Source organism: Bactrocera tryoni, chromosome 3 (assembly GCF_016617805.1).
Source record: "Bactrocera tryoni isolate S06 chromosome 3, CSIRO_BtryS06_freeze2, whole genome shotgun sequence".
NCBI lineage: Eukaryota > Metazoa > Arthropoda > Insecta > Diptera > Tephritidae > Bactrocera > Bactrocera tryoni.
The window spans coordinates 56,200,940-56,216,911 of NC_052501.1; the positions used below are offsets into that span (position 1 = coordinate 56,200,940).

Here is a 15,972-nt window from a genome sequence, read left to right on the forward strand (position 1 = left end):
GTCAGGGTTGCTTGTATTTCATTCACAATAGATGAAAATTGGCCATTTTTAACAATGTTGCCAACGAAAATCTCACAAACTCCCTAAAATTTTGAGAGTTATTTTTGGATTCAGCAACGGAGTTAGCCGCGGTAGCTCCTGAATTAATCCCGAAAAATGCAATTAATCTGGTTTAACCTTGCCGTCTGTCAATTAGTTATAACATGTAGATATTATTTTATATTTTATTGTTCAGCCTGGCATTCGGATTTTCACTCACCGGCTCATTGAAATGTGCCAAAAATTGTGACTGCTGATGTGGCACATTCGCGCGTACGGGACTTTGTTGTGATGGCACAAAACCTCCACCAATCGGACGTATTGCCTTGGAACGAGTAAATCCACTGGCTGCGGTGCTGAGGCCCGTTGAAGCGGGCGAACCAAAGGGGCGCGGTGAAATGTCGTAGTAATCGGTATTGCGGGTTTGCTGATTGGAAAAATAATAGAAATTAGTAAGAAGCAATATTAAGTCTTATATAATAAGGATGCTAGTGTTTTAATTGAATACTTGTTACAACTACAATCATATAAATTTTTTTAAAAACAATTCACAAATACAAACGATTCTTTACAAGAACTTTGATCGGTCAGTTTGTAAGGTAGTCTAATGCTATGATTGCACCGTTGCTTTGGACAATAGCTCATACATAATTTCGTGAAGATATCTCGACAAAAGAGCTGCTTTTTGGCGAAAAAAGGATGAGTATGAAATTTGAGATCAATATCTCAAAAATTGTGGGACTAGTTCGCATATATACAGACAGACGGACGGACAAACGGACATGGCTAAATTGACTTAGCTTACGTCGATCATTTATTTATACTTATACTTTATTGGATATCAGTCGTTTCCTTTTGCGAGTTACAAACAACACAAACTTAATGTACCGTTCAGGGTATAAAAAAATATAATATAACATATACTTAGAAGCAGTCCAACAATGTTTTAGTAGGTTAATGCATATTTTTGATATATCTTTTCACTTATTTTAACATAAATATACCTATATCACACCCGCACAACAAAACGAACTCGTTGTTCTGCTCTGTTTGCCAGTATTAGCAGCAGCAAAATGATGCATGTTGCACGTAATGACAACAAACGAGGTGCAGCGAGCATACCCATTTTTCGATATTCGCGTTATTTCTCCATATTTGGACTCGTATGAGCAAGTTTTATTACTTTCGATTCAAATTTTTATACAAAATATGCATGTATAGTATTTACATACTATCTGCACACATATTCTCGCTTATATCGTTACCTGATTGAGTGCGTTTTGTGGCATTTGTAGTCACACTTTAAGTAATTTAGAATATTTGTAACGAGTAATTTGTGGCACCGCTACACAAAGTCAGTCAATTGCTTGCGGATATGAAATCATAAATACACATACAGTAGCGGACAAAAAAAAGAGGACTTATATAAAAAAAATGTTCATGAAACTTGGTTTATATACATAAGTATTCGAAACAAAAGTAAATAACTTGGTTCAAAATAAATATTTCCATTTTTTATTAGAAGCCGAAATAAGTATTTTATATTTCAGTTTCTACTATGATACTTATAAAAAATTTTCTCAAAACTAAACGCGATACAATGAAAACTCGATTTTTTTTTAATTAGTAATAATAATAGAGACATCAAAATGTCTTGAATTAATATTTCGTGTCGCCTCCTTTGTTTTTTATCACGGGTTTTATTAGTTCGGGCATGGAATGAACTAACGACTGTAAAATTTGTGCCGGTATACCGTTATACCAAATGTCTTCAATTATTCGGTCAAGTTCTGACAAAGTTCTTTGTCTCTTCTTGGTTATCCGCGCTTTCATGATGTGCCAAAGGTTTTCTATGGGGTTTATATCAGGACTGTTCCCAGGCCAGTCCAGTGATAAAACATCCAATTCTGCTAAATATTTTTTAATCTGAAAAAAATTAAAATGTGTATTAACCAAGTCTTTTTAAAAATGAAATGTTAATAAGGTTATGTAATATAAAAAAATGTTACTTACCGATTTGGCTTGTTGGTATTTAATGGCGTTAATATTTCCATCAATCAAGGCCAAATGTCCAACACCATGATAGGAAAAACACCCCCAGATCATCCGATTCCCCCCCTGCCTGACCGTAAGTTTGACACACTCATTACTGAAACGTTCACCAACTCTTCTGCGAACGTACGACATTCCGTCTGAACCGAAGATATTAATTTTGGACTCATCCGAAAATATGACCTTTCTCCAATCTTCTTTGGTCCAAGTTTTGTGCAGTTTCGCCCATTGGAGGCGTTTTTGTCGCATTTTTACCGTCAATAGTGGTTTTTGGCAGGTCGACAGGCAGTTAGTCCGGCTTCTTGAAGGCGCCGTCGTACTGTTCGCGAACTGATTTCGGTTCCATTTGATTCCTGAATTTCGCTTCTGATGTCATCAGCTGTTTTAAATCTGTTCTGAATACTAATCCGCTTAATATGGTGGTCATCCTTGATAGTAGTCTTCTTCGGGCGTCCGGAACCCGTTTTGCGTTTTAAAGACTTAGTCTTCGCATATTTCTGAAGGAAAGCATTGACAGTAGTTTTGCTAAAATTTATTTTACCACTAATTTCTCGTATACTCAAGTTTTGCGATCGCAAATCCAAAATTAAGGCTTTATCAACTTCAGTCAGTTTTGGACTTTAACCACATTTAATTTTATTTGCAGCCATGTGTATACTCAGGAATATAAATAAAAGCGTTTTATTGTAGCTGAATAATGTACTTGCTAAAATAAATACTTACTTTTATAATAAAGTTTGATTTGTTAACACTGCATCGATTTAAAGTCACTACAACTAAGTGTCCCGTTTTTTTGTCCGCTACTGTATACATATATGTACACAGGTGTATATATGTATGAAGATATCTTTACCTGTTGCCTTTATACAATTTGTAAGCGCTTTATAGCCTGCTAAGCGGTTCACTTAAGCTAATTGAGTGCGACAAAATAATTGCTAAGCCCAGTTCCTTCTTTGTTATAGTTTGACTGCTTCATTTTCGTTATTTTATTATATGTAACTAAGCTTATAACAAAAGACAATTAGAGCGTTGATATGAATTTTGCCCATGAAAACTTGGAGAAATTGACTGTGAAATCTTCATCTAGCCTTAACGACATTAACATATTTATTAACTGTATAATAATAGATTTTAATAAAAATATGTGACCTGGTCTACGAAAAGGGGGCTAACGTGCGCAAACTAGTTTTCTGGGAAAAGCTGTTAAAAATAATCGTCAGTTTCTCGTTATCTCATTAATTGTTCTCCTTTTTTTGACACCTAAGCCCCCTTTTCGTAGACCAGGTCACATATATTGAAAAAATTAGTAACCATTGAGTATGGTATATTGAGGGTTTTCATTTACTACTCCGTAGCAGCAAAATTTCTATAATTACTGCAATGCTATAGCTACCGATCTCACTTTGTCGGGAGCCATAGCATAACAATGTAAAAGTATGTGCTCTGCTCTGTTTGGTGCAAGTGTAGCTGTAGCACATTAAAATTTTTATTAGCTCTGATCTACACCGCTCCCAATTTTTTGCTACCGCTACGCCAGAGCTAGCACAGCACTTCATTTTTGGCTATTGCTACAGCTATAGTTTTTTACCTAACAAAATTCCGAGCAGAGCATATATGTATGTATGTATGTACTTTTACATTGTTATGCTATGGCTTTTCAAACGATGAGTATGTTATAATATGTATATTGTATTAATTTTCAATATTTTTATTTTATTAATTTTTTATAAAGTTGCAACAATAACATAATTTAATTATACGAAATATATTGAGTGTTCTTTCATTCTAGGCCAATTTTTCAGATTTCTGAACAATGGTAAGCAATTGTAGTGATAGTTTTGTAAACTATATACATATAAACTAGTCGATCCGGACACGCGTTGCTGTGGTATATATTTTATTCTATTATTCATAAACGAATAAAGGCAAAAACGTTTTTGACGGTATAAGAATCCAGGGAATTGTACTTGAGGTTTTATTTTGAATATGTTCATACAAACAAATGTCAATGGAAAAAATAACGATCAATTGGGCTAACAGCATCGGTCATTTCTAGTTAAAAACGGTTCTTTACCGAGAGAAGGAACCTTGGTTAAGTTCACCAGAACTTAACTGACAAATGGCTGCAAACCAAACGTTGAGAAAATGGCCCTTAGGATTTGGAATTTTACTGAAAATTTTAATTACAGTTGAACTTTCTTAACTCGAATCACCATAATACACAAAAAAACTTCGAGTTATGGTAGGGAATGTATATGCGATTTCACATCTATTGCTAATTCAAGAGTTCGAGTTATGGAAGTTTAACTGTATTATATTTTTTTGGGGGATTGTGAATACATGCGTATTTTTAGAAATATATACAATGAAATCTACAGATACTGAAGAACCAGACTTTCTGTTCGGTTATTAGAGTTGTCCGGTTAATATAGCGTCCATTTAATACAGCTTTCCCTGTATTCCTTAGTTATGAATTATTTTGATTATCCTGTCTTCTAAGTTGCTTAAAACTGCAAACAGTGTGGTAAATTTTGCTAAAATCGGTTCAGTAGTTTAGGAGTACATCGCGGATAAACAACGTGACACATAATTTTTATATATAAATATATATTTCAAATATATGTATGTACATAAGTGTATTTATAAATTATCCACATTTATCAAGACTTGAAATTAATAGTGTTACCATTTAATGATGCACATTTGTGGCATTTTTTGCAAGTTTCGCAAAATGGCATTATCGCAAAACAGCAGTTTATTTTTATATGCAATTTATTTTGTGACAAAGATGCAACTATGCGATGTTATTTTGTATAAATAAATAAGGTCAGTGCAACCAGACGGTCGACCGATCACATCAAATTTTTTATGTAATTGAATATCAATTTTGTATATTAATTAATAAACATTTTTGAATTAAGGAAGTGTTAGGTTCGGGTGTAACCGAACATTTTATACTCTTGTAACTTGATAACGAAAGACAGGGACTTATTTTCAGGCCTTGACAAAACTTTATAATAAAAGAAGGGGACGTATTGATCCGATTCTGCATGTATTTAACATAAGGGCATAATATTATAGGGAGAATTAATTAATATTAAAAGTTCGCGATAGGGACAGGACCATATATTCGCTATCTGGGGGTTTGACAATTTTTGGTCAACAGATATAATATCACTAGGGCACTATTCGTGGAAAGTTTTATCCTGATACATTCATTGGAGCTTGATTTATATTTTGGAAAATGAAAGAATCAGATGGAACTTAAAATTTAGCTATATCGAAAGTGGACATGATTTTAATCGGATTTCGTACTTTGACTGCGATCATCTGCGCCATGTTAGAGATTTGAATCTTACTTTAATGTTTAGTTAAATTACTTTATAGGTGTTTTGTGATTCATGTTGCTATTCTTGCAACATTTTGCTACAGAGTATAATACTTTTTCAGTTGTCAAAATTGAGCAACTGGCGTGACCACCAATTTAGATGAAACTCCATACCTCGGGATTCTCGATTCGATAAATAACATAACCCTGGAATGCCTACTTTGCAGTGTCAAAAATAGGCAAAATCAGACCAAATCCACGCCTACTTTCCATTCAAAAATTTATCTGTTTCTTTGACTTTCCAGTATACAAACGCCAAAATATAAACCCAGTGCGTATAACTGACTTTCTGCCAAAAATATGGGTCTACCTATGAGATATATTATAGAAATTAGGGGGAAATATTTCTTTGAAAATAATATATCCTTGTATAAAGTTTTGCCAAAACCGGCTTTGATCCTTGCTAGTTGCAGTGTGAAATGTGTGGTTACACCTGTACAAAGCCCTTCTTTAGTTTTTAAATGATTGCTTTTTTTGTGAAGTAAAAATTCTTGACAAAGAAAGTTGTATTATAAACTTAAAAATATTATTTTAATGTTTTTCTTAAAATTTTTCCCAACGTTGATTTCTTTGATTTGACTTTGAAAATTTCTTTCTGTAGTAAACTTGCTATCTGACAGTGACCTAGACCTTCGTCCTAGCCAATCTCCATCGTTTGTTATTTACTTCATTTATTTACATTTACAGGCAAACAAGTGTATCTGCTTACTAACTACTGTCTTTTGTCGCATTTTCACTAAATCATAATTGAACCTTTCACTTCACTTGATAACGCAATAAAAGCAAACATTAGCAACGTGGCCCCTTGTCGGGTTTCACTCTACCGCATTTATAAAGTACTGCCGCAAAATACCTACTAAATGAGCAGCAGTGAATGAAAGCACGAGATAATAACGCGAAAATAAAATTATATAAATACAAACTGAACGACTGTTAGATAGCAGGTGGATTGTGGCTGGCGAAAATTTGCACTGTGAAAATTCATACATCCATAATTATTTTCATACATTTGAGCGTAGTGTTTAAGCTGCCTTTCTTCAAACCTTTTTCGACTTTTTTTTGCGGTTTTTATGAATTTTGAAGTGTATGAGATGCTCTTAGGGTTTGCAATTTTATTTGCACTGGAAAACGGATTTTAATTTCTTAGCAGTTAATTAATATTAAATGTGAGAAAAACTTATCCTAAGCCACAAAACTTTAGAGAAACTTTGTAAACGATTTTTTATGAAAAAATTTTATTTCTGAGAGAAAAGTATTTTTGGATTAATTTTTATTATTAAATTATATTGGTTATATTTATACCTTGAACACGTTATTTACAGTTTGATACGCAGAAAGAAAGTGCTTACTTGTTGGATCGCTGATGTCGGACCACTATAGCATACAGTGGCGTAGTTACAACTTCGGGCGCCCGAGGCCAAGGATGTTCTGTTCTCTATATGCAGCAAAGTCTTTTCTAATTACGAGACCACCACTTTTTATACATAGTATATGTGGCAACACCATGATCTACTACTTTTAAAATGCAACCGTATGCTATCCTGATGTTGCTTTTAATCGTATCGTCGCTTTGCACTTACATTCGTTTTTGAAAAGACAAGGCATCAAACACTGCAGCTTTGAGTTTATGCTTTCTTCTGTAAAAACCCGTCAACGAGTAAGGATCACTACATTGTAAAAGCCTTTAATTGGTGACCCGGACGTGATCTAGCACCAGAGGTAATTCAGCGCCCAGATTAATCCGGTGTTCAACGTAATCCATCACCTGAAGGAGTCAACGCCTTAGTTCATCCAGTACTCCAGTGCTCAACGCGATCGCGATCCTGTGCCATCTTCCTTTTTCATCACGTTCACGTGCAAAGGCGTGAACAGTGCAGCTTAGATCATCGATTTCCCGGATTCCAGTGACATGATGAATGATAGCATGGCCGTTTCAGGTGGAAGCAGCGGTGTCGAGCATATTTCAACCCAAAACGTTTCGCCCAGACTTCCGCTGCCCTCGATGTCAGAGGATAACATCGAGGCATATTTTTATTCGCTAGGTTTCTGGTTTGAAGCCTCGCGAGTTTTTGACGATTCAGTGAAATTTAACATTGTGTTAGCAAGTGTGCCTCCGGCAAAACTAATTGAAATGCGCACTATTATCGACGACACGCCTCTTACGGATAAATACGGGTATATTCGGCGGAAAATTATTGATATTTTCACCGAAAGCCAGCAGCGCCGCCTCCAACGGGTCTTAAAGGAGCTACCGCTGGGCGATCGTAGACCCAGCGAGTTGTACCACGAGATGCGACGTACTGCTGGACCCGCACTCAGCGAGAGCATTCTGCACGATCTGTGGGTTAGTCGTTTACCGCCGTACGCTCAGGCGGCCATTATCGCGACAAACGCTCCCATCGGTGAGAAGATAAAAATCGCGGATTCCATCTCAGAGTGCTTAGAGATGAAAGTTGGTAACCAGATTTGCGAGGTTAGCACCGAACCGTCGTTTCCAGATGAGTGGTCGAATCTTCGAGCTGAAGTCGCCGCTTTAACAAAGCAAGTCAATCAATTCATGCGCAATAGCCGCACACAACAGCGCTCTAGATCTTCAAGTGCCTCACGCAGCAGAAGAGGCACGCTCAGTGTACCGTGCTTGTGCTGGTACCATACGAAATTCGGGGCAAATGCCACAAAGTGTCGACAGCCGTGTACATTCACACAGTCGCCGCCTCAAAACGTCGAGTAGGTGGGCGGAGCTAATCCAATATCAGGGCTCGGCAAATACCCTGATATACAAAGGAGCTATCGACTCTGCATCTACGATACATCAGCAAAAATGAAATTTCTCATAGACTCAGGTGCAGATGTCTCTGTCATACCCAAGTCAACCAAATTAGCTCATGCTCACCCATCATCAACACTCCTGTTTGCCGCGAATGGCTCCACCGTATCTAGTTACGGTGAAGTCATGCTTAAACTTAATCTTAACCTGCGGAGGGAATTCCTCTGGAATTTTATTGTCGCAGACGTATCGCAAGCCATTCTTGGTGCCGATTTTCTTGGGTACTATGGCTTGATTGTCGATTTGCAAGGCCAGCGTCTTGTCGATCGCACAACATCGCTTAAATCACCGTGTATAACAACGCAAGGCCAATTTTCGAAAATCTCAACAATCAACGTTTCGAAAAAATTCTCAGGTATTCTGAAGGAATTTTTAGAACTCACGTGTCCACCAGCGCCAGGCAGTCGAACAAACGCTTCCATAGTTCATCAAATCACTACCACCGGTCAACCTGTTTCTGCCAGGCCACGACGTCTATCACCGGAGAAGCTCGCCGCTGCACGCGCCGAGTTCGAATTACTAATCAACCTCGGCATTTGTCGCCCTTCAAAAAGCAGCTGGGCGAGCCCGCTCCACCTCGTTCGGAAAGCTGACGGATCATGGAGACCCTGCGGCGACTATAGGGCATTAAACGCTGTCACCATTCCAGACCGCTATCCGCTACCCTTTCTGCAAGATTTCTCAACGGTTTTAGCAGGTAAGACAATCTTTTCTAAAATTGATCTGCAAAAAGCCTTCCACCAGGTGCCAATACACCCTGATGACATCTGTAAAACAGCAATTACGACACCCTTCGGGTTATTTGAATTTACCCATATGACCTTCGGTTTGCGGAACGCCGCACAAACCTTTCAGCGACTAATCAATGAGGTGTTTAGAGGATTGGACTTCGCATTTACGTATTTAGACGACGTTTGTATCGCATCCAAATCAACTGAAGAGCACCAGGAACATCTCCGAATGGCGTTTCGTCGATTACAAAATTACAAATTAAAGATTAATGTTTCAAAATCACAGTTTGGCGTTACGGAATTGGAGTTCCTTGGTCATTCGATCACCAAGGATGGTATAAGCCCGCTCCACAGCCGCGTCGAAGCGATAACACACTTTAAGCTACCTACTGTAGCAAAGGAGCTTAAACGCTTTCTCGCCACACTTAACTTCTTCCGCAGATTTTTGCCCAATGCGTTACAGCATCAAAGCTCTCTTTTTGCGATGGTGCCCGGCAACAAGAAAAACGATAATCGCAACCTCATTTGGACAGAAGACGCCGTACGCCATTTTGAGGCCTGCAAAAACCAACTTGCGAACTGCGCTGTTCTAGCACACCCTCTACCCAACGCAGAGCTGTCGCTTTGGGTAGACGCATCCGACTTCGCAGCTGGGGCAGTTTTAAATCAAGTAGTCAACGGGGACCTCCAACCTCTTGGATTTTTTTCGCGCAAATTCTCTCCAGCCGAAACACGCTACAGTACCTACGATCGCGAACTCACCGCTATCTACTTGGCTATGCGCTACTTTCGTTACATGGTGGAAGGTCGACTCTGCCATGTGTATACCGACCACAAGCCGCTTACTTTCGCGTTTCGTCAGCAGTTACACAAAGCATCAGATCGCCAAGTCAGACAGTTGGACTTCATTTCTCAAATCACAACTGATATTCGGCATGTTAAAGGGGAAGAGAATGTCGCAGCCGATTTACTTTCGCGGATACAGTCAATCACGGCTGCTACTATCAATTACGATGCACTTGCGGATGATCAACAAAAAGATAACGAATTGCAGTCATACTTATCCGGTAAAGTTCATCATTCACTGAAACTTAAAAGTTTTCCATTACCTTTCAGCATCAAGAAAGTGGTTTGTGATGTGTCTACAGGTCGATTTCGTCCCTTTGTAACATCGAAATTTCGTCAAGTGTTTCTGCAATCAACGCACAACCTATCACACCCTGGCACACGAGCCACCGTCAGGCTCATGGTGGAGCGATTCGTGTGGCCAGGAATTCAACGTGACAGCAGGGCTTATGCAAAAACTTGCTTACAATGTCAGCGAAACAAGGTCATCCTACACTATTCGAGTATTCTGCAACGTCGAAGCATGCCCAACCAACGTTTTGGACACTTGCACATCGACATCGTTGGACCGTTTCCACTGTCGGAGGGCAACAGGTACTGCCTAACTGTGATCGACCGCTTTACCCGATGGCCAGAGGCATTCCCTGTTCCGAACATGACAGCACCGATCGTGGCTAAGGCTTTGTTAAACGGCTGGATCGCACGCTTTGGAGTGCCTTCGGATATTACGTCGGACCTCGGCCGACAATTTGAGAGCGCCCTGTTTCAGCAGCTACTCCAATGGCTCGGCGTGTCGCACTTGAGGACAACTCCGTACCACCCACAAGGTAACGGACTTGTAGAACGATGGCATCGAACACTTAAATCTGCCATACTCTGCCACAAGGTAGACCAATGGACAACATATCTGCCGCTTATCCTGCTAGGTCTTCGCTCTGCCTTCAAAGTCGACATTGGCTGTACTCCCGCAGAGCTGGTGTATGGTACACCGCTACGACTTCCTTCGGACTTCTTCATCGAGCAGCGTGGACCAGCCAACGAATCAGAAACCGTGCGAGAGTTACGGCGCATTATGCAGGATATTCGCCCTGTAGATACAGCCTGGCACACTACAAAGACACCATTTGTTCACAGTGGCCTCAAGACATGCGAGCACGTCTTCATTCGAGATGATTCTGTTAAACCATCGTTGTCACCACCGTACCGAGGTCCATACAAGGTCGTCCAGCGCACACCGAAATATTTCATAGTTGAGGTTAACGCAGGCAAAACCAAAGTTTCTGTTGACCGCTTGAAGCCAGCTTTCATCACACCTCCAACGACTCACTAGGAGGGGAGTACTGTGGCAACACCATGATCTACTACTTTTAAAATGCAACCTTATGCTATCCTGATGTTGCTTTTAATCGTATCGTCGCTTTGCACTTACATTCGTTTTTGAAAAGACAAGGCATCAAACACTGCAGCTTTGAGTTTATGCTTTCTTCTGTAAAACCCGTCAACGAGTAAGGATCACTACATTGTAAAAGCCTTTATATATATGTAGGACGGCAACACCGCAGTGGACGAAAGACTTAGAATATACTTACTTAACAATACAACCCTGACACTGTTGAACGAACCTGACGAACGTGTTGCAAGAAAAATGGCAGTTGAAGATTGAAAGTTGAACAGCCAGCATCGAATGAATTGACTATTACTACATACATATGTATGTATGCAATAAAATTATAATCTGCTCTTTGTGTATTTAAGAATCGTGTGGTTTAAAACATAAAAAATAGAAATAAATGTAATAATATTAAAATAGAATTGACTTTTACTACAAATTGGTGTCAGAAGTGGGATATTCCGCTAAGAGTATCTCGCTGGGCTATGTTTCTGCAGGACTATAACTATGAGATAGAACACCGCAGTGGGTCAAAAATGAGACATGTGGACGCACTAAGTAGGGTGTCCTGTCTTATGTTAGAAGACTCCCTGATACATAGGTTGAAAAAAGCTCAGCAGGGAGACCACTGGTTTAAAGCGGTATGTGCAGTGTTAGAGCAGAATAGTTATGAAGATTTTTATCTCAAGCAAGGAATTCTCTTCAAAGATCCCATTAAGGAACTTGTAGTCGTTCCATCGTCCATGGAAAACGAAATAATTACGATGGCACACCGGCAGGCTCATTTCTCAATTAACAAAACTAAAGATGCAGTTGAGAAATCTTTCTATATTCCGCAGATAACCGCTAAAGTCACGAATGTAGTTCGTAGTTGCGTAGAATGTATTGTGAGTGAAAGTAAGTCGGGGAAAAAAGAAGGATTCCTTACACCAATAGACAAGGCAGACAGGCCTTTAGGGACCTACCATGTCGATCATGTAGGTCCAATGGAACAGACCGCTAAGTCATATAGTTACATATTTGTCGTGGTTGATGGGTTTTCAAAGTTCGTCTGGCTCTATCCGACTAGAAATACGGCAGCAGATATTGTTATAGACCGGCTTAGTCGACAGGCTTCAGTGTTTGGAAATCCGAAACGCATTATATCCGACCGAGGTGCAGCGTTCACGTCAAACTCATTGAAGGAATACTGCGAGAAAGAAGGGATTGAACATCTTGCCATTGCCACTGGTGTACCCCGCGGGAATGGCCAGGTGGAGCGCATCCATAGAATTATCATTCCGATGTTGTCTAAGCTTTGTTCAGAAGGTCCAGGTCATTGGTATAAACATATAGAGCGTATTCAGCAGACAATAAACAATACTCCTCCTAGGAGTACAAAGTTTACACCTTTCAAGTTATTAACCGGAGTTGAGATGCGAGTAGGTTCTGACCCTAAATTGAGCGAATTATTAGAAGAAGCAAATATAAAAGAGTTAGACGAGGAACGTGAGAATGTGCGTAAAGCAGCACAATCAAATATTAGCAAAATACAAGAAGAAAATCGTAAATCATTCAATAAAAACAGAAAGGAAGAGACGAAATACCGGACAAACGAGTTAGTCGCCATTAAGCGCACACAGTTTGGTTCGGGATTAAAATTAAAGCGAAAATTTCTAGGTCCATATAAAGTAAGCAAAGTTTTGGCACATGGTAGGTATGAGGTAGTGAAAGTAGGCGACCACGAAGGCCCCGGCCGTACAATTTCTATTGCGGAATACATGAAAAATGGGAGCCTTCGGTTCAACCTGAGTCATCATTCGAGCCGAATGAGGCGTCATGAGGGCCGAATGTAGGACGGCAACACCGCAGTGGACGAAAGACTTAGAATATACTTACTTAACAATACAACCCTGACACTGTTGAACGAACCTGACGAACGCGTTGCAAGAGAAACGGCAGTTGAAGATTGAAAGTTGAACAGCCAGCATCGAATGAATTGACTATTACTACATATGTACATATGTATGTATGCAATAAAATTATAAACTGCTCTTTGTGTATTTAAGAATCGTGTGGTTTAAAACATAAAAAACAGAAATAAATGTAATAATATTAAAATAGAATTGACTTTTACTACATATATAAATATTTACTGAAATCAGAGTCACTGACAATACCATACTTATACCTATGTATGTCTGCATACATTCATGTTTGAAGACTTATTTCCCACGCAGTTTTCCACTTTGCTCCACTAATTGCAATCTAAGCACTGCTAATCTACTTTTGGGCAAGCACAACTCACTCAAAAATCTGTATAAGCCTTAATTAAACTCATAGCGATTTGGAAAACAGTTCAACAATAGCAGTACAAATATTTACAGTATTCTTTGATGTGAAGCTTAGCTTAGACATATTATTGAACGAAGTTAATATGGATATTGAATTTGAAGTGAATTTCTTATTTTCATGTTGCTCTGTACTGCATTAAGCGTTCAAAATATTACATATGTATAGTTAGAACAAAGCTATTTAGTCAGTGCTTCAAAACGAGTCAGTAGCTCAAATCTTTAGTATTGGAGCCATTATTGCTTTTTGAGCGCAGTTCAACTTTATTGTTTGAAAGAAGTGTGCCTGCACATATGTAAACATTAGTTCAATTACACTGCGTTTATGTAACGTTGATGTAATGTTCTCTATAACACATACCTACATATATACAAACTCATACTGTTAAATATTTATTTTTTACCACTTTCACCACTTTCATTTAAAACAAGTGTTTACGTTATTTGTGTTTTTTTTCTTTTATTTCCCATTCATTTAAATGCTATTGTTTTAAGTTTTTCCTAATTGAGCCATTGTACTTTTTACGCGCATTTTTGGTTTTAGTGTCTGTGCCCAAAATTTAGGTTTAGATAGTATTTTAAATTTCATTGTGTTTAATAATATTATATGAAAATACACATGTATTGTATGTATTAAGCACAGAAGTGTACAAAAATTTAGTAGTGAAAAAACTTTTAAAAACTAATATTGATAAAAAGTATATCGTTCGTCAAAAACTTTTATCGAAAAATAATATAATTTTCAATAAAATATGTGCCTTATCTCTTATTGCTATTTCATTTTTTTATACTCTCGCAACAAAGTTGCTAAGGAGAGTATTATAGTTTTGTTCACATAACGGTTGTTTGTAAGTCCTAAAACTAAAAGAGTCAGATATAGGGTTATATATACCAAAGTGATCAGGGTGACGAGAAGAGTTGAAACCCGGATGTCTGTCTGTCCGTCCGTCCGTCCGTGCAAGCTGTAACTTGAATAAAAATTGAGATATCATGATGAAACTTGTTACACGTATTTCTGGGCTCCATAAGAAGGTTAAGTTCGAAGATGGGCAAAATCGGCCAACTGCCACGCCCACAAAATGGCGAAAACCGAAAACATATAAAGTGTCATAACTAAGCCATAAATAAAGATATTAAAGTGAAATTTGGCACAATGGACCGCAATAGGGAAGGGCATATTTGGATGTAATTTTTTTATCTCGGAAACTACTATAGCTACATATGTCAACCAAACTCTACAGAGTCGTTTCCTTCAGGCATTTTCATAGTATACAGTTCAAAAATTGAAGAAATCTGATAATAACCACGCCCACCTCCCATACAAAGGTTATGTTGAAAATCACTAAAAGTGCGTTAACCGACTAACAAAAAACGTCAGAAACACTAAATTTTACGGAAGAAATGACAGAAGGAAGCTGCACCCAGGCTTTTTTATACTCTCGCAACAATGTTGCTAACGAGAGTATTATAGTTTTGTTCACATAACGGTTGTTTGTAAGTCCTAAAACTAAAAGAGTCAGATATAGGGTTATATATACCAAAGTGATCAGGGTGACGAGTAGAGTCGAAATCCGGATGTCTCTCTGTCCGTCCGTCCGTCTGTCCGTCCGTCCGTGCAAGCTGTAACTTGAGTAAAAATTGAGATATCATGATGAAACTTGGTACACGTATTCCTTGGCTCCATAAGAAGGTTAAGTTCGAAGATGGGCAAAATCGGCCAACTGCCACGCCCACAAAATGGCGGAAACCGAAAACCTATAAAGTGTCATAACTAAGCCATAAATAAAGATATTAAAAAATTTGGCACAAAGGATCGCATTAGGGAGGGGCATATGTGGACGTAATTTTTTTGAAAAAGTGGGCGTGGCCCCGCTCCCTACTAAGTTTTTTGTACATATCTCGGAAACTACTATAGCTATGTTAACCAAACTCTACACAGTCGTTTTCTTCAGGCATTTCCATATACAGTTCAAAAATGGAAGAAATCGGATAATAACCACGCCCACCTCCCATACAAAGGTTATGTTCAAAATCACTAAAAGTGCGTTAACCGACTAACAAAAACGTCAGGAACACTAAATTTTACGGAAGAAGTGGCAGAAGGAAGCTGCACCCAGGCTTTTTAAAAATTGAAAATGGGCGTGGCGCCGCCCACTATGGACCAAGAACCATATCTCAGGAGCTACTAGACCGATTTCAATGAAATTCGGTATATAATATTTTCTTAACACCCTGATGACATGTACGAAATATGGGTGAAATCGGTTCACAACCACGAATTCTTCCAATATAAAGCTATTTTGAATTCCATCTGATGCCTTCTCTGTATAATACGAGTATAAACATTAGGAACCAATGATGTTAGCGGA

The 15,972-nt window shown here is 38.5% G+C and overlaps 2 protein-coding genes across 2 annotated transcripts in view; one reads left to right on the forward strand and one right to left on the reverse strand.

Moving 5' to 3' along the window:
- The window catches only part of LOC120770909 (flocculation protein FLO11), a 121,054-nt gene that overhangs the window by 9,137 nt on the left and 95,945 nt on the right, over window positions 1-15,972 (reverse strand). Inside the window, exon 3 of the mRNA XM_040098586.1 lies at window positions 260-466. Coding sequence (XP_039954520.1) covers window positions 260-466 — 207 coding nt within the window. The remainder of the gene's footprint in view (window positions 1-259; window positions 467-15,972) is intronic.
- LOC120770910 lies at window positions 402-8,513 on the forward strand. Its single transcript, XM_040098587.1, has 2 exons — window positions 402-491; window positions 6,802-8,513. The coding sequence occupies exon 2, from the start codon at window positions 7,389-7,391 to the stop codon at window positions 8,208-8,210; it is 822 nt and encodes a 273-aa protein (XP_039954521.1). The 5' UTR covers window positions 402-491; window positions 6,802-7,388; the 3' UTR covers window positions 8,211-8,513.

What these genes read in the sequence shown, in the direction of transcription:
- LOC120770910 (XM_040098587.1), top strand. Translation starts at nt 7,389, where the DNA reads ATGATGAATGATAGCATGGCCGTTTCAGGTGGAAGCAGCGGTGTCGAG.